Here is a 17,628-nt window from a genome sequence, read left to right as displayed (position 1 = left end):
AATGAAAGAACTATGAATAATCTTCACCTTTAATAGGTATGTTTTTTACATGTTTCTGTACAAGTAGCCCATGCTTTAAAATTGACACAAAGTAAAATGTCATAATAGTTATGAAATGCTTCAGATGATTGTCTTATGATTGATATTTCCATGGAAAAAGATGACTCGCTGTGGCGACCCCAACGGAATAAATGTTATAATGAATTTTCAATGTACATTCATTTCCCTTGATGGAACGTTGCCCCTTGTAATATGGCCGCTACTTTGGCACGGCACTGAGTTGGAATACTACAGTTTCTAGCTGTCCATCTATTTGGTCGTTTCATTATTGGGTAATTAGTTATTTGTCGTTTTTTAAGGCAAAAAAGTATTAAAGTAATCATATTTCAAGTAATACACTGCTTTCTTTAATGTACGAAAAGGGGACCCTGGGGGAACCGGAACCTTGGTTCCGTCTTTCTTTTGGACCCTCGGAGGACTCTCCGTGACGCACCAGGCGGAAGCGGCGTTTCCGAACGTTGCCACGTCGGAATTGAAATCAAAATTCGCTATCTTTGTGTTTAAGGGCTAAAATTTTTACTATCTGGAGAGCCTCTCAGCTGTCTACAGCCATGGTAAGTCAACTAACATTTGTGTTAAATCACAGATAATCCTGCGTGTTTTGTGTTTGTCTTCATCAATTTAGCTTGTGAGCGAGCGCGCTAGCAGAGCAGCTAAATTTAGGATTTTTGGACCAGCAAAACGTCGCTTTTTAAAAACTGTTCCTGCAATATTTAAACAAATTTCTTGTAATTGTCATTTTCAGGTTTCTGTCATCAACACCGTGGATACCTCACACGAGGACATGATCGTAAGAAGTTTTCTTTTTTTATGTGTGTGATCGTGAAGTTAACTTGATTGACAGCTGTGTCAAAGTTAGTTTTACATTAAAAATGAAGGGCGCGTCCATATGGACTTAAATAAATTCCGCCTTATTGGAATGCTTATTTCTCCCGATTTATTTTGATTAGATTGATCATTTTGTTCATTGTCAGCATTGATTTGCATCAACTTTCACAGTTAAAAATCCATCTGACCAACAAACTGTGCAGAATTTATAAGAAAAATTTCCTCAAAAGCCCTGCGGGAGAGGTAGAAAAATGAATATGAATATAAATGATGTTTTGCAGCATGACGCTCAGATGGACTACTACGGCACCCGCCTGGCCACCTGCTCATCCGACCGGACTCTCAAGATCTTTGACGTCCGGAACGGTGGCCAGATCCTTGTTGCTGACCTGCGAGGGTGAGCAATTTCTTTCTAGACCTTCCAAAAAACAAGCCTAGTCTTCCCTGACTAGATCGCAATTGATCATTCGCAATCCTCAAAAATCACATTTTAATTTAATTTTAATCTCCAAAAACATTTGTTCAAGCTACAACTGCAGTTTAAAAAAAAGTTTTTGTATTTCCCTCAATAAATTAAATAAAATAAAAGTTCCGCTGCAATTGCGACTCCTCCCACAGGCACGAGGGTCCCGTGTGGCAGGTGGCGTGGGCTCACCCCATGTTTGGCAACATCCTGGCGTCCTGCTCTTACGACCGCAAAGTCATCGTGTGGAAGGAGGACAACGGCGCCTGGGACAAGATGTACGAGTACATGGGACACGAGTCGTCGGGTGCGTATTGCCTTTTTTTTTCCACGCGGAGACGCTGCACCACATCCATCCATCCATTTTCTTAGCCACTTATCCTCACAAGGGTCACAGGGAGTGTTGGAGTCTATCCCAGCTTTCAACGGGCAGGAGGCGGGGTACACCCTGAACTGGTCGCCAGCTAATCGCAGGGCACAAAGAGACAAACAGCTGCACTCACAATCACACCTTGGGGCAATTTAGTGTCCAATTAATGTTGCATGTTTTTGGGATGTGGAAGGAAACCGGAGTACCCGGAGGAAACCCGCGTAGGCACGGGGGAGGTCATGCAAACTCCACACAGGCGGGTCCGGGATCGAACCCGGGACCTCAGAACTGAGAGGCCAACGCTTTCCAGCTGAGCCACCGCACGGCACCACAGCGATTCCAAAATTAGATGACAAACCAGAAACGGGATCATATTCTATTAGTCAACGTTCTCCCATTTTTTTTTTTTTTTTTTTTAAGGAATAAAAATAAACATAATCAGGTTCATTCGTCCACTGAAAAAATAATCTCACATTGATGGATTGAAATTGCAGCCCGAGTTCCAATACCTGATCTGAAATTGGAATAATTGATTGTCAAATTCAGTCATCATAATCATCATCAGATGCTGTCCCGTCAGTCTCCATGACAGTTCTGATCCAGCCTCCGAAGGTGGACTTTGTTCCACCAATCCGTGCTGTTTTTAACAGAACGACACGAGGGCAAAAAGTAGTAAAATGGCGTCTCTGGCGCGCGCGCGTTTGTGTGTGTGTGTGTGTACAGTGAATTCAGTGTGTTGGGGTCCATACGAGTTCGGACTGATTCTGGCGTGCGGCAGTTCTGACGGCGCCATCTCTCTGCTCACCTTCACGGGAGACCAGCAGTGGGACATCAAGAAGATCAACAACGCGCATACGGTCAGTTTTTTTTTTCCCTCAATTTAACATTTTAACTTTTTTTTTTTTTTTTTTTTGCAATTGCAAGGTACTGGTTGAAATGATTAGCTAGTTAGAGCAAACATGGTGGACTTTTTTTTTTTTTTTTTTTTTGACTGTGTAGCTTGTTTCAAGTCATTCTGTGTACTTATTTCCATTGTCAAAAATAAATACTGTTAATTATAACACATTTATTTATATATATATATATATATATATTTGCATACTCTGTGTCAAGTATACTTTTTTTTTTAAATACTTTGTACATTATTTCTAGTGGTTGTATTTCTGACTACAAGTTTCCAGTTGTCATGGTGAACAAGTAACTTTATGGTAATTGTCTTGTACTTTGCACATGTGATAGGGGAATCACTTTTGTGATTATTGGTATGTTTTGGTTATCAGGTGAAAATTTTGAATTTTAAAAAGTCACAAGTTGAAATAATCCTGATTATCTGTATTTGCTTGGGACTCTCTATTGGCAGATAATCAAAATCAAGGACTCAAGTGCAAAAAATGTGATGGTGTCATCCCCTAGCGTGAGGCATGTACATTGTGCACAAGTCTAGGCCAACTTTGGACTATGTTTTAAAATTCTGGATTACTTCTTGTTATTTTGTGTGTTGTGCAAATTCATGAGTTGCTTTGTATGTGTCTCAGATCGGCTGCAACGCGGTCAGCTGGGCTCCCGCCGTGGTGCCGGGAAGCCTGATCGAGCAGCCGTCGGGACAGAAGCCGAACTACATCAAACGCTTCGTCTCCGGAGGCTGCGACAACCTCGTCAAACTCTGGAAGTAAGTCACGCGCACCCTAAAAGTCTCGCCGAATTCATATCGTTTAGCAAGTCCTAATACAGTACAGCCTCAGTTCTCAACCACGATCCGTTCAAGAAGGCGGTTCGAAAACCGAATCAATATTTCCCATTACAATGAATGGAAAAAGAAATAATGCGTTCCAAGCCTTGAAAAGTTGCGCTTTTTAAAGCATTTTTTTTTTTATCTTTTCCTGATAATAAACTTCATAGAAGGAATACATGTATAGTTTAAATTATTTAAAAAAAATATTTGAGAAATATATTTATTTTTTGTTTAAAATAGTAGAATAAGCTAGGCTAGGCTGGGAGTGCATTGCCGTATCTGTAGCGACTCGTCCCCCAGCCTTGTAAACTTTTTTTTAAAAATTATTATTAACAGAAGTGCAGAATAACTTCAAACAAATAAAAATAAATAACAAAATAATAATAAAAAAATAAATGAAATGATGATTTAAACATTTTTTGGGCAAAAAGTAACACCCTCAAGTTAATGAAATCTTTGAAACAAAAAACGAAAATGTAGAAATGCTAAAGGAGCACAGCATTATTCAAGTTGACAAGAAAAAAGCAATGAACTAACACGCCCCCTTTTCACAAAGAATGAATCTCGTGTCACTTATTTCTGCCGTCTTTTTTGGGCACCTTCCTGAAATGACTCATCACAACATCATTAAAATTTTGTAGTGCTCTGCTACATTCGGCTTTATTGGGGTGATGAAGCTCTACGAAATTATGGATTTCGTTCCATTTGGCGCGTCGTGGATCAGCTTTTCTGGCCGCGTGCATTATGTTATTTTCGGGTTTTGTCAGGCGCGTTCGAAAACCGATTTTGTTCTCGAATGGGGACGTTCAGGAACAGAGGCTGTACTGTAGTAAAATACAGTAAAACTTTGAACACTCTTGATTAAAACCGGCTGTCTTGTACTGAATATCAAGTTCCATCCATCATCCATGGATGTTATAGTTCTTGATCTCTTTTGGTACCGTTTTTGGCGACGCGACATGGCAAAACGTTCGTTGCTTTCGCCGAAGCTCCCGCGCAGTCGCTTGTTTTCGAAAGTGTCCCCCTCCTGACTGGCGCCCCCGACTTCCTGTTGGGCAGGGAGGAGGACGGCCAATGGAAGGAGGACCAGAAGCTGGAGGCGCACAGCGATTGGGTAAGAGACGTGGGCTGGGCGCCTTCCATCGGACTCCCCACCAGCACCATCGCCAGCTGCTCGCAGGTTGGGTCGCGCGGCCGCCGTTCTTTTCGCTCCGCCGCCCCGGATCCTCGCTGACGTTTTTGCGGGCCTTTTGCAACGTTCCAGGACGGCCGCGTCTACATCTGGACGTGCGACGACCCCGCGGGCAACGCGTGGACGGCCAAGCTGCTGCACAAGTTCAACGACGTGGTCTGGCACGTCAGCTGGTCCATCACCGGGAACATCCTGGCCGTGTCCGGGGGAGACAACAAGGTACGTACGATTAGCGCGCAGATTTGTGTGTGTGTGTTGTTTTTGTTTGTGTGGGTGTTATTGTTGTGTATGTGTGTGTGCGTAGGTGACATTGTGGAAGGAATCGATGGACGGTCAGTGGGCCTGCATCAGCGACGTCAGCAAAGGCCAGGGAGCCGTGTCGGCCATCACAGACACGCAGCAGGCGGAGCAGTGACACGCAAACACACACACACACACACACTCTCAAATTGACCAAATCGTTCGTCAAAAATATTATTGACGTTTTTTTAAATGCGGACATTTCGGGGTCCACGCCCTCCGTCCCGCTCTCGCAGCCCAAACATTCTGCCCTGCCCTCCCTTCGGCGTCCTCAAAACGGTCGTCAACTATTGGCTCGTTAAGTCAGACTGAACAACCAATCGGGGAGCAGGAAGGGCCACACCTGTTTCCTACTTGTATGTAATTATTAATAAAAAAAAAGAGAGAAAATATGATGATGATGAACACGAGATTGTGGAGTTTTGTTGAAATGCCGCAAAAAAGATTTGACTGGCATGTTGCTGCTGGTTCCCTGTTTTCTTCCTCTTCATCTTTTTCATGCTTCTTGTCCTCACTATTCCTCTTTTTCTCTTCCTTCTACCTTTTCTACCGCTCTCTTGTCTTCCTACTCCTGTTGCTCCTCCTCTTCCTCCCTCTTCCTGTTGCTCTTCTTCCTCCTTCTCCATTTCCACTTCCTGATTCTCATCTTCCTACTCTTCTTCCCCCTCTTCGCTGTTCTTCATTTTGTCATCACGCTTCCTCCCCCCTCTTGTTCATTTCCTCATCCTTTCATTTTCTGCCCATTTCCCTACCTTTTCTTCCACCTGCTCTTTCTCGTCTCCGCCCTCCTTTTCTTCATCCTCTTCTTTCCTCCCTACTCATCTTTCTAATTTAGCCCCGCCCCCTGCCCCTCCCCCTTTCGCCGCTATAAAAGCCACCAAAACACCTGAAACCGTATCCGCCACACTTCCCCCACCCCCCTCCACGCGATGAGCCTGAGCCGCAACAAGAGGATCAGCTCGGGCGCCCCGGTCCGCCGCTCCAACGGCTTCGGGTCGCCCGCGGCGACGTTGAGCGGCATCTCGCTGGGCGGGGGCAACGCCGGGGCCCCGCTTTCCTCGCTGTCGGTCAACAAGAGCCTGCTGGCGCCCCTCGACCTGGAGATCGACCCGAGCCTCTCCATGAGCCGAGCCCACGAGAAGGAGCAGATCAAAAGTCTCAACAACCGCTTTGCGTCCTTCATCGACAAGGTGATGCTAATAATATTTCACTTGCAAAAAAAAAAAAAAAAAAATTGTGGTGTTGTTTATTTTTACCGAATTGTAGCAAAATGTCCTATAAATCATCCAATCCAGAAAGAGCTCCATTGTCTGTCTGACTTGAAATCAGCCTTTTAAAGGTCAATTAGATTGCAAAAAAATATTTGCTAAATGCCACAATTATGCATTTTTCATTGTTAAATTTACAAAAGTTGAAACCAGAAGTTTACATACACTGCAAAAACTCAATTTTTTTTGGTCTCATTGTCTGAAGTCTCCTGGTTTAATTTTGTTAAATGCCACAATAATGAGGGAATTTTATATTTTCTTCAAGGTCAAAAGTTTATCTACACAAAAAGTACTTTACTGTCTTTAAACAACGAGAGAGAGCCCAGATGACGAGGTCATGGCTTTGGAAGCTCCCTAATAGGTTAACAGCGGACAACGTGCCTTAATTGAGAAATCAGAAAGAATCGTGGGGCTCAACATGTTTGGCTCATCCTTGGATGCAATTTCCAGATGGCGTTCATTTATTCCAATAATTGAATGCAAGAATTAACACCGGTGGAATGTGCAGGCGTCGTACTCCTTGGGCTGGAGACTGACGGGTTCTATTGTAGAGACAAACATATGCTTTTTTTTTTTTTTTCGGGGGAGGGGGGGGTCTACAACACGCCCATATTCTGAGCCGTCTGCCAGTTTTTGTGAGATCGTGCGACATCTGTGTCTAGTTTAGTTTTGTGATGCAACAGAATCTGTGTGTCTTGACAATATTCGGAGCTCCCCACACAACAATGCATTGTGAGCTGTGTTAGGAAAAAAAATGATTACAATTTGAAAAATTCTTGTGTACCAGGCCACACCCTCATCAAAATGAAACAAATATTCTCCAATTTTTAAGCCACGCGTTACCAGAAGATGCTTTCACTAACAAACGAGAACGAGTGAAGGTTTTGTCTCCTCATTTCTCAGCGAAAGCGGATCTCTTTTCATTTGTGAGACACGGACACCCTGGACGGTCTTTTCTCACGGCGTCGGTGGCCCGCCGCCACAATGCCGCCATTGTCCGCGCATCCCATCAGCGCGGATACATTTCAGGGCGATCCGTCCCCAGTTTTCATCCCGCGATCCCGATTACGATCAGCGCAGAAATGCATGCGATCAAATGGAGCGTTAGCTTAGCATTTGATGTTCAACGGATGAACCATAAGCAAACAAATTCAAAAGAATTTCCCAAGGTTGGGCTAAGCTGGGAGCATTTTATTGATCCAGAAGACATTTTTCAATGTCGGTTCGCTTAGCACCTAGCAAAACGGAAATGTAGCCTGTGAAGCGGAATAGAGAACAAAACTTCCAAATTAAGAGAGGCTACGTTACATTTCAGTTCCCACGGAAAAACTTTGAAAGCAATCTTGCTTCTGTAACCTAACGTAGAAAGCGACAGCGGATTTCAACAGGCCATTGAAGCCGTCGTCGAGAGGATATTTAAGCTTCCCGTCCTGCTCCGCTAGTTGGTAACCTGATAAACTTTGCGGGGTCGTTCAGTTGTCAACACACGATAGTGTAGTGTGTGTGTAACAGTAGCCGGGAACCTGGAGTCGAGAAGTCGGAATCCGAGGCTCCCTTTGAGTTCACTTGTTTTCACCACCGATACAAAGAACGGACTTTGATATAAATCATGAGTACACCCACAAGTTTAAAAATAAGGGTCAAGAAGCCATGTCCCAAAAGCCACCCAAAGTTGCTGGTGTGGCGGTGAAGCAATCATTGAGCTTCTCGACCACAATCCGTTCCAAAAATGGTTTGTTTGTAAACCGAATCAATATTTCCCATTCCAATTAATGGAGAATGAAATAATGCGTTCCAAGCCTAAAGCAAATGGGCTTTTAAAAGCATTTTTGAAGCTTTTCCTGATAATAAACTGCATAGTAGAAATGCATGTATAGTTTAAATACTTTATATGATAAAATAATTTAAGAAATATATTTATTTTTTTGCTTAAAATGCACGCTTTAGTAGTAGAGTAGGCTAGGCTGGGAGTGCAGCTTTGTAAACTTTTTTTTATTATTATAAACAAAAGTGCAGAATAACAACAATAATGAGGGTGTATGTATATATATATATATATAAGTAAAATACAAAAACAACGCGTAACTCGAGTTAAGAAAAAGTTTGAAACAAAACAAAAATGCTAATGGCGCAGAGCATTATTAAGGTTCACAAGAAAAAAAGCAATGCAAAACTATCAACTACTGTATCAAATCTCTTGGGTGGGGGTGATTCGCCCCCCCCCCCTGGAAGTTCTTTTGTTTTCTAGTGTCACTTCTTTGGAGCCACGATTGGGGGTTAATAGTCCTCAATAGGAAGAGAAAACAGTCAGTAAATGCAGTTCTGGGACACGTCTGCGTACAGAGGCTGCGTCATACACAATAAAGCGCGTTGTGAGTCAGCTGGTCGGGCGGCGCGCGTGACGTTGGTTCCGGGTTTTGTCGGGGGCCTTCGAGTACAGATTTTCGTTCGAAAACGGAAGCAAAAAAAATCTTCAAATTTCCGTTTGAGAACGGGGATTTTCGAGAGCAGAGTATTCACTGTGTTGGGGGAAAAAAAACATTTTAAGATGAACAATGAATGCTTTGAAACAAAATGGTCGACATCGAGTCCTTTCTACGGAAGCGTATTACTGCCGCCACCCCCCCCCCAAAAAAAGGTTGCGTTTCACTTAGTGATGTAAAACTTTTCAGATAATTATGTGAAACTTTTTACATAATTATATGAAACTTATCACATAATTATGACTTTTCAGATAATTATGGGAATTTTTTCACTGTGAAACTTATCACATAATTATGTGAAACTTTTTACATAATTATATGAAACTTATCACATAATTATGACTTTTCAGATAATTATGGGAAACTTTTTACATAATTATATGAAACTTATCACATAATTATGACTTTTCAGATAATTACGGGAAACTTTTCACTGTGAAACTTATCACATAATTATGGGAAACTTTTCAGATAATTATCTGAAAAATTTCACATAATTATGTGAAACGCGACTTTTTTTGTGTGGCAGTAATATGGTCACGATATCAACCATTTTCAAAACGTTCATTCTGCTCTTAAAACATTTTTTTTCAATATAGTGAATACTCGCTTCTCGAAAATCTCGAATGAAAATATGGTTTTTTATTTTTTTTTTTTTTTTTTTCACATAAGTGAAATGTTTCACATAATTATGTGATAAGTTTCATGTAATCATGTGAAATGCGACTTTTTTTTTTTTGGGTGTGGCAGTAATACGCTTCCGTATATTAAAAAGTGAGTGGAGGGGACAGGCTTCCGTATATTACTGCCACACCAAAAAAAAGGTCGCGTTTCACATATTTATATGAAACTTTTCACATAATTATATGAAACTTATCACATCATTATGTGAAATGCTCACTCACTATTACTGCCACACCAAAAAAAAGGTCGTCTTTCACATAATTATGTGAAACCTTTCAGACTTTTCAGATAATTATGTGAAACTTTTTACATAATTATGTGAAATGTGACCTTTTTTTTTGGGTGTGGCAATATTACGGTTCCGTAGAAAAGACACGATGTCGACCATTTTGTTTCAAAGCGTTCATTCTGCTCTTAAAACATTTTTTTTCAATATAGTGAATACTCACTTCTTGAAAGTCTCGAATGGAAATTGATTTTTTTTTTCCACATAAGTGAAACGTTTCACATAATTATGTGATAAGTTTCATATAATCATGTGAAACGCGACCTTTTTTTGGGTGTGGCAGTAATAGGCTTCCATACTACGGAATTATGTGAAACTTTTGACATAATTATATGAAACCTGTGATAAGTTTCACATAATTATGTGATAAGTTTCATGTTTTTTTTTTTTTTTTTTTTTGGGTGTGGCAATAATACGCTTCCGTACTTTTCAGACGTAGTTTTTTTCACGTCTACTCATGATAGACATTCACCAAATTTCGTATTGCTAAGTGAAATTGGCTTATGCAGTTGCGGTTATTACACTTGAATAGGTTGTTGTTGACTTCTATCGTCGCGGTCTCCGTGCAGGTGCGCTTCCTGGAGCAGCAGAACAAAATGCTGGAGACCAAGCTGGAGCTGCTCCAGGGCCAGGGGGCGGGCCGCTCCAAGGTGGAGCCCCTTTTCGAGGTCTACGCGGCGGGCCTGAGGCGCCAGATGGACGTGGTCAACAACGACAGGAGCAAACTGGACGGCGAGCTGAGGAACATGCAGGGCCTGGTGGACGACTACAAGCACAAGTCAGCGCCGCTTTTCAAACAGATACCTTCGCAACTCTTGCAATCACTGTGATTATTAATCATAATTTTTCCCTCGGCTGGAAAGTGTCTGGATTGTAGACGTCCCAAACACCACTCGCTAGCGGTCTGAAACGTTAGGGGACGGTTTAAAAAGTCCTGCGGTTGAACACGGGCAGTTGTCCATTTTGGGTCCGTTCGCAATGAAAAGCGGCTACGGGGGCCTGTTCGCCGTCGCCGCTTGTAAACGTCATGATCATTAGCTGATTTGCGTCTCGCGTCTGGTCTGGTTGCAGGTACGAGGACGAGATCAACAAGAGGAACAACCTGGAGAATGACTTTGTCCTTCTGAAGAAGGTCTGACAAATGATCACACACGCACACCGTACATAATCATTCGGTCAGGTGTGGCTTCGGGTGGCCGCATGTGAAACTTGATCCGGGCGGTTTCGCGCGGGTCACTTTTGGAAAATGAAGCCTGACGATTAGGACGGGAAAGCCCAACGCCGAAGATTGGAGAGGAGAGCAAAATGCCCTGAACGTGTGCGCAGGACGTGGACGCGGCCTACATGGCGAAGGCCGACCTGGAAGACAAAGTGGGAGCTCTGACCGATGAGATCAACTTCCTGCGGGCCGTCTACGAGGAGGTACGACCGCAATGTCGAGTGTGAGAGCGTCGAGTGTGTTCCTTGAAAGATCTTTGGTGTTCTCCAAAACGACTGCGTTCATATCACTGATGACCCCAAGTTGCGTTTGACGTTTACGAAAATGGCTTTTGTGCTGAATTAAAGACAAAATAGTAGAAATTGTGTCCAAAAACTCCTCGCGCTGGTGTCCGTTTTACCCGTGGCATCGGCAGGAGCTGCGAGAGTTGCAGGCCAGCATCCGGGACACGTCGGTGGTGGTGCAGATGGACAACAGCCGCAGCCTCGACATGGACCAGATCGTGGCCGAGGTCAAAGCGCAGTACGAGGAGATCGCCGCCCGCAGCCGAGACGAGGCAGAGGCCTGGTACAAGAGCAAAGTGAGTGGTCGCCGGCTGGGGGACGCGGGGCCGTCTTTCTGCCGAGCGCTCCGGTTCAGTTCGTTTGATGCTCAGAAAGATGGGACTACGTTTGGAAAAACAAAACAAAAAATGCCCGGCCCGCCACTATGTTCTGTATTTTTCGAACGGAACCGTCGGCGACGGCTCAAAGGCGTCCGAGCAGACGTCGTGTGACCACGGCTGTCTTCAGTTTGACCAGATGTCGGTGCAGGCCAGCCGGTACGGGGACGAGCTCCGGTTGGTCAAGGCGGAAGTGGGCGAAGTCAATCGCCTCGTCGGCCGACTGCACAGCGAGATCGAGGCGGTCAAAGCGCAGGTAGTGCCGTTCCTGTCTCTCTTACTTCCTGTCCCTTGCACTCACTTCCTGTCCACTTCGTGTTCCCTCCACTTCTTGTATCCTCCACTCACTTCCTGTCCACTTCCTGTTCCCTCCACTCACTTGCTGTCTCCTCCACTCACTTGCTGTCCATTTCCTGTCCCCTCCGCTTACTTCCTGTCCACTTCCTGTTCCCTCCACTTCCTGTCCCCTCCACTCACTTCCTGCCTCCTCCACTCACTTGCTGTCCATTTCCTGTCCCCTCCGCTTACTTTCTGTCCCCTCCACTCACTTCCTGTTTCCTCCACTCACTTTCTGTCCACTTCCTGTCCCCTCCACTCACTTCCTGTCTCCTCCACTCACTTGCTGTCCATTTCCTGTCCCCTCCGCTTACTTTCTGTCCCCTCCACTCACTTCCTGTCCCCTCCACTCACTTCCTGTCCACTTCCTGTCCCCTCCACTCACTTCCTGTCCACTTCCTGTCCCCCCCACTCACTTCCTGTCATCTTCACAGCACAGCCGTAACAGGGGTGGTCAAACCCCCCCCCCCAAAAAAAAAAAACCCGGAAAAAACTCACTTCCTCGGCACATATATTCCACTGGTCTCACTCTTACCTTTTCCGCTGGAGTGCCCTCTTACGGCCGTTGGGGAAAAATGCACGAATTAGCTGCATCACCGCATAAGCCGCAGGGTTGAAATCGTGGGAAAAAAGTCGCAGCTTATAGGCTGGAAATTACGGCACTTTTTTTCCCCATCTTGTGACGTTTTTTATTTTCACTTGTTTTAAGAAATCTCGCTAACCACCCCAAGTACATCCCTTATTGATCTTGATATATATATGAAAAATGTTACGATCCTCCCTCCAATCTTCCGGCGGACGCCGCGTGAACGGCTTTTGCGTCCCGCGAAGCGCGGCGGCCTGGAGAGCCAGCTGGCCGAGGCGGAGGACCGCGGCGAGCTGGCGGTGAAGGAGGCCAGAGGTCGCACCCGAGACCTGGAGGCCGCCCTGCAGAGAGCCAAGCAGGACATGGCCCGCCAGCTGCGAGAGTACCAGGTAGCGTTTGCACAATACATACTTCTAATTTGATGAGAATATTGAAATTTGATGGCAACCCGCAGGACCTGATGAACCTCAAGCTGGCTCTGGACATTGAGATCGCCACCTACAGGAAGCTGCTGGAAGGCGAGGAAGACAGGTGAGGCCCACCGGACGCGCCCGTCTTCTCCCGCTTGTTTGCCCTTCCTCACCTCGGCCGTCCCGCGTCCCGCAGACTGGGTCAGCGCTCGGTCCTGGACGTCGTCCGCGACTCGGGTGAGTAGCGACGCGTCCCTCCGACCGCGAGCCGGACGGGCGTTCCCATCCGCGCCTCGTTTTGCGCCGCAGGCGGCAGGCGTTGCGAGGGCCGCTCTTCGCCGACGAGGCTGCTCGTCAAGACCGCCGAGGCTCCAGACCGCAGCAGATACAGCACACGCTAAACATCTCGCTTTACGACTCCAATTATTAGCACTGCAGTTTCTAAATATGAAATGTAGATTCTTGTGCGTGACCCTGATGGTTTTTTGGAATTTGTTTGGGGTGTAAATTTCATTGAAAATCCGCATGAAATTCACGCCCAATGTAATTACATTGAAAATAATACAGTATAGGGTGGAACGGTGGGTCAGCTGGTAAAGCGTTGGCCTCACAGTTCTGAGGTCCCGGGTTCGATCCCGGACCCACCTGCGTGGAGTTTGCATGTTCTCCCCGTGCCTGGGTGGGTTTCCTCCGGGCGTTCCGTTTTCCTCCCACATCCCAAAAACATGCAACATTAATTGGACACTCTAAATTGCCCCTAGGTGTGATTTTGAGTGTGGCTGTTTGTCTCCATGTGATTGGCCGGCGACCAGTTCAGGGTATACCCCGCCTCCTGCCCGTTGACAGCTGGGATAGGCTCCAGCGCTCCCCGCGACCCTCTTGGGGATATGCGGCAAAGAAAATGGATAATACAGTATAGTCCCAAATCCCCCAAATTCAGTTCAAGAAAAAAACATTTTTGAAATGTATGCGAGGGTCCACTAAAACATAGTCTTAAATTGTTGTAGACAATTTTCTATTTTCAACTTTGTTATAAGTTAGCCGTCATTTTTAATTCTGTTGCTTGCACAATTATAATAAAATTGGACACACATTTTTATCTTACTTGGTTCATCTTTGGTACTAAGGAGTTTCTTTTGGACCGAAGTATTGCTTTGCTGCCATCTTGTGCGCAAGTACGTTGAGGTGAATTGAAGAGTTTCGTGGCCAACAGATTTCGTGCGTCTCAGCTTTTTGAGACAGGTGAGTGTCAAGTCAGTTCCCATAGATGGCGCCAAAGCACCAAGTTTGTTCAATGAGCATTGGGGGGGGAGGTAACCCCGCCGCCACCGAGAACTTGCACAAGAGTGGATAGCGTTTACACATCGATCGGTATGTTGATTGGGTGAAGCCAGTTGGCCGCCATCTTGGTACTCCCAAAACCTGTGGAGGACACTGTATACAGGTTGGATTATGCCGGTGTTTTTCCTCAAATTTTGGCATGTAGAATTAAAACTGGGCGTGTGAGCTTGACATTTTTTTCAGTTCTGGTAACATGAAGGATTTTTAATTCGACTTCCGGCGTAAAAACTGTGCCAAACAAATATGAGCGTTCATCTAAAGAATCCCATACCGGATCGGTCGTGGCCCGGGTTAACAACGCCCGCCCCCGGCACTGCTAACCTGCAGGGCGTCGGTGGAAATTCAGCTACTGTGGGTCGAAGACAAAGAAGAGGAGGAAACCGGATCCAGCGTCAGAAGAAAAAGAGGAATGCACAGAGCCTACAACTGAGTGTAGGGACTTTGAATGTTGGGACTATGACAGGAAAAGCACAGGAGTTGGTTGACATGATGATTAGGAGAAAGGTTGATATTCTGTGCATCCAAGAGAGCAGGTGGAAAGGTAGTAAGGCTAGAAGTTTGGGAGCAGGGTTTAAATTATTCTACCACGGAGTAGATGGGAAGAGAAATGGAGTAGGGGTTATTTTAAAGGAAGAACTGGCTAAGAATGTCTTGGAGGTGAAAAGAGTATCAGATCGAGTGATGAGACTAAAATTTGAAATTGAGGGTGTTATGTATAATGTGGTTAGCGGCTATGCATCACAGGTAGGATGTGACCTAGAGTTGAAAGAGAAATTCTGGAAGGAACTAGATGAAGTAGTTCTGAGCATCCCAGACAGCGAGAGAGTTGTGATTGGTGCAGATTGTAATGGACATATTGGTAAAGGAAACAGGGGCGATGAAGAAGTGATGGGTAAGTACGGCATCCGGGAAAGGAACTTTGAAGGGCAGATGGTGGTGGACTTTGCAAAAAGGATGGAGATGGCTGTAGTGAACACTTATTTCCAGAAGAGGGAGGAACACATAGTGACCTACAAGAGCGGAGGTAGAACCACGCAGGTAGATTATATTTTGTGCAGACGATGTAATCTGAAGGAGGTTACTGACTGTAAAGTAGTGGTAGGGGAGAGTGTAGCTCGACAGCATAGGATGGTCGTGTGTTGGATGACTCTGGTAGTGGGTAGGAAGATTAAGAAGACAAAGGTAGAGCAGAGAACCATGTGGTGGAAGCTGAGAAAGGAAGAATGTTGTGCGGCCTTCCGGAAAGAGGTGAGACAGGCTCTCGATGGACAACCGAAGCTCCCGGAAGACTGGACGACGACAGCCAAGGTGATCAGAGAGACAGGCAGGAGAGTACTTGGTGTGTCATCTGGTAGGAAAGGGGAGAAGGAGACTTGGTGGTGGAACCCCAAAATACAGGGAGTCATACAAGGAAAGAGATTAGCGAAGAAGAAGTGGGTTACTGAGAGGACTGAGGAGAGGCGAAAGGAGTACATCGAGATGCGACGTAGGGCAAAGGTAGAGGTGGCAAAGGCTAAACAAGAGGCATATGAAGACATGTACACCAGGTTGGACACGAAAGAAGGAGAAAAGGATCTCTACAGGTTGGCCAGACAGAGGGATAGAGATGGGAAGGAAGTGCGGCAGGTAAGGGTGATTACTAAGGGGGAAGTCAGTAAGGCACTACAAAGGATGAAAAATGGAAAGGCAGTTGGTCCTGATGACATACCGGTAGAGGTATGGAAGCAATTTGGAGAGATGGCTGTGGAGTTTTTGACCAACTTATTCAACAGAATACTAGCGGGCGAAAAGATGCCTGAAGAATGGAGGAAAAGTGTTCTAGTTCCCATTTTTAAGAACAAAGGGGATGTTCAGAGCTGTGGGAACTATAGAGGAATAAAGTTGATGAGCCACACAATGAAGTTATGGGAAAGAGTAGTGGAGGCTAGACTCAGGACAGAAGTAAGTATCTGCGAGCAACAGTATGGTTTCATGCCTAGAAAGAGTACCACAGATGCATTATTTGCCTTGAGGATGCTCGTGGAAAAGTACAGAGAAGGTCAGAAGGAGCTACATTGTGTCTTTGTGGATCTAGAGAAAGCCTATGACAGAGTACCAAGAGAGGAACTGTGGTACTGCATGCGTAAGTCTGGTGTGGCAGAGAAGTATGTTAAAATAGTACAGGACATGTATGATGGCAGCAGAACAATGGTGAGGTGTGCCTTAGGTGTGACAGAGGAATTTAAGGTGGAGGTGGGACTGCATCAGGGATCAGCTCTGAGCCCCTTCCTGTTTGCAGTGGTAATGATAGGCTGACAGATGAGGTTAGACTGGAATCCCCTTGGACCATGATGTTCGCAGATGATATTGTCATATGCAGTGAAAGCAGGGAGCATGCAGAGGAACAATTAGAAAGATGGAGACATGCGCTGGAAAGGAGAGGAATGAAGATTAGCCGAAGTAAAACAGAATATATGTGCGTGAATGAGAAAAGTAGAGGGGAAGAGTGAGGCTACAGGGAGAAGAGATAGCGAGGGTGGACGACTTCAAATACTTGGGGTCAACAATCCAGAGCAATGGAGAGTGTGGTCAGGAAGTGAAGAAACGGGTCCAAGCAGGTTGGAACAGCTGGCGAAAGGTGTCTGGTGTGTTATGTGACAGAAGAGTCTCTGCTAGGATGAAGGGCAAAGTCTGTAAAACAGTGGTGAGGCCGGCCATGACGTACGGATTAGAGACGGTGGCACTGAAGAAACAACAGGAAGCTGAACTGGAGGTGGCAGAAATGAAGATGTTGAGGTTCTCGCTCGGAGTGACCAGGTTGGATAGGATTAGAAATGAGCTCATTCGAGGGACAGCCAAAGCTGGATGTTTTGGAGACAAGATTCGAGAGAGCAGACTTCGATGGTTTGGACATGTTCAGAGGCGAGAGAGTGAGTATATTGGTAGAAGGATGCTGATGATGGAGCTGCCAGGCAAAAGAGTGAGAGGAAGACCAAAGAAAAGGTTGACGGATGTTGTGAGGGAGGACATGAGGGCAGTTGGGGTTAGAGAGGAAGATGCAGGAGATAGGCTAAGATGACACGCTGTGGCGACCCCTAACGGGACAAGCCGAAAGGAAAAGAAGAAGAAGAAGCCAAAAAAGGCGAAGTGCAAAGGAAAGAACACCCTGACTAGCAAGAAACCTTGCATATTACTTAGGGCCCAATTTCCGTGACATGTTAACTTTTCGCAAAATACGATGTGAAGCACTGTCATCATAACGTCGAAAAAAAACCAAGCATTTTTTTGTCATAAAAACATAAGATTTTAAGTCATATTTTTGTAAATAAGGACTCACAATGGGAAAATACTTGCTAAACGCATTGTTCATTTGTCGTCTCTGCGACGTCCTATTTCAGACAGAGAAATGGAAAATCAAATTGCAGAGTTC

The 17,628-nt window shown here is 45.2% G+C and overlaps 2 protein-coding genes across 3 annotated transcripts; both read left to right on the top strand.

The window, feature by feature from the left end:
- Positions 1–442: 442 nt before the first annotated feature.
- On the top strand, positions 443–5,355 carry sec13 (SEC13 homolog, nuclear pore and COPII coat complex component). The gene is made up of 9 exons (XM_061833947.1): positions 443–614; positions 806–850; positions 1,170–1,285; positions 1,507–1,658; positions 2,445–2,578; positions 3,257–3,390; positions 4,513–4,633; positions 4,718–4,864; positions 4,950–5,355. The coding sequence occupies exons 1-9, from the start codon at positions 612–614 to the stop codon at positions 5,058–5,060; spliced, it is 963 nt and encodes a 320-aa protein (XP_061689931.1). The 5' UTR covers positions 443–611; the 3' UTR covers positions 5,061–5,355.
- Positions 5,356–5,494: 139 nt separating this feature from the next.
- Positions 5,495–13,977, top strand: LOC133508148 (keratin, type II cytoskeletal 8-like). 2 transcript variants are annotated; one of them, XM_061833943.1, is made up of 10 exons: positions 5,495–6,135; positions 10,236–10,444; positions 10,738–10,798; positions 10,993–11,088; positions 11,301–11,465; positions 11,677–11,802; positions 12,714–12,857; positions 12,923–12,999; positions 13,075–13,115; positions 13,188–13,977. In XM_061833943.1, the coding sequence occupies exons 1-10, from the start codon at positions 5,875–5,877 to the stop codon at positions 13,277–13,279; spliced, it is 1,272 nt and encodes a 423-aa protein (XP_061689927.1). In that variant the 5' UTR covers positions 5,495–5,874; the 3' UTR covers positions 13,280–13,977. The 2 variants fall into 2 exon arrangements, with proteins under 2 accessions (XP_061689927.1, XP_061689926.1); XM_061833942.1 differs by lacking the exons at positions 12,714–12,857; positions 12,923–12,999; positions 13,075–13,115; positions 13,188–13,977 and having other exon boundaries at positions 11,677–12,631.
- The last annotated feature ends 3,651 nt before the right edge of the window (positions 13,978–17,628 follow it).

Source organism: Syngnathoides biaculeatus, chromosome 10 (assembly GCF_019802595.1).
Source record: "Syngnathoides biaculeatus isolate LvHL_M chromosome 10, ASM1980259v1, whole genome shotgun sequence".
In the NCBI taxonomy this organism is placed as follows: Eukaryota; Metazoa; Chordata; class Actinopteri; order Syngnathiformes; family Syngnathidae; genus Syngnathoides; species Syngnathoides biaculeatus.
This window is presented reverse-complemented; position numbering and strand designations above follow the sequence as displayed.

Bases quoted from the DNA above. Each gene is read 5' to 3' on its own strand.
- LOC133508148 (XM_061833942.1), top strand. From the start codon at position 5,875: ATGAGCCTGAGCCGCAACAAGAGGATCAGCTCGGGCGCCCCGGTCCGC. The intron at 10,799-10,992 runs GTCTGACAAATG...ACGTGTGCGCAG, and splicing joins ACTTTGTCCTTCTGAAGAAG to GACGTGGACGCGGCCTACAT. The intron at 11,089-11,300 runs GTACGACCGCAA...TGGCATCGGCAG, and splicing joins TGCGGGCCGTCTACGAGGAG to GAGCTGCGAGAGTTGCAGGC.
- sec13 (XM_061833947.1), top strand. The intron at 851-1,169 runs GTAAGAAGTTTT...GATGTTTTGCAG, and splicing joins CCTCACACGAGGACATGATC to CATGACGCTCAGATGGACTA. The intron at 4,634-4,717 runs GTTGGGTCGCGC...GCAACGTTCCAG, and splicing joins CCATCGCCAGCTGCTCGCAG to GACGGCCGCGTCTACATCTG.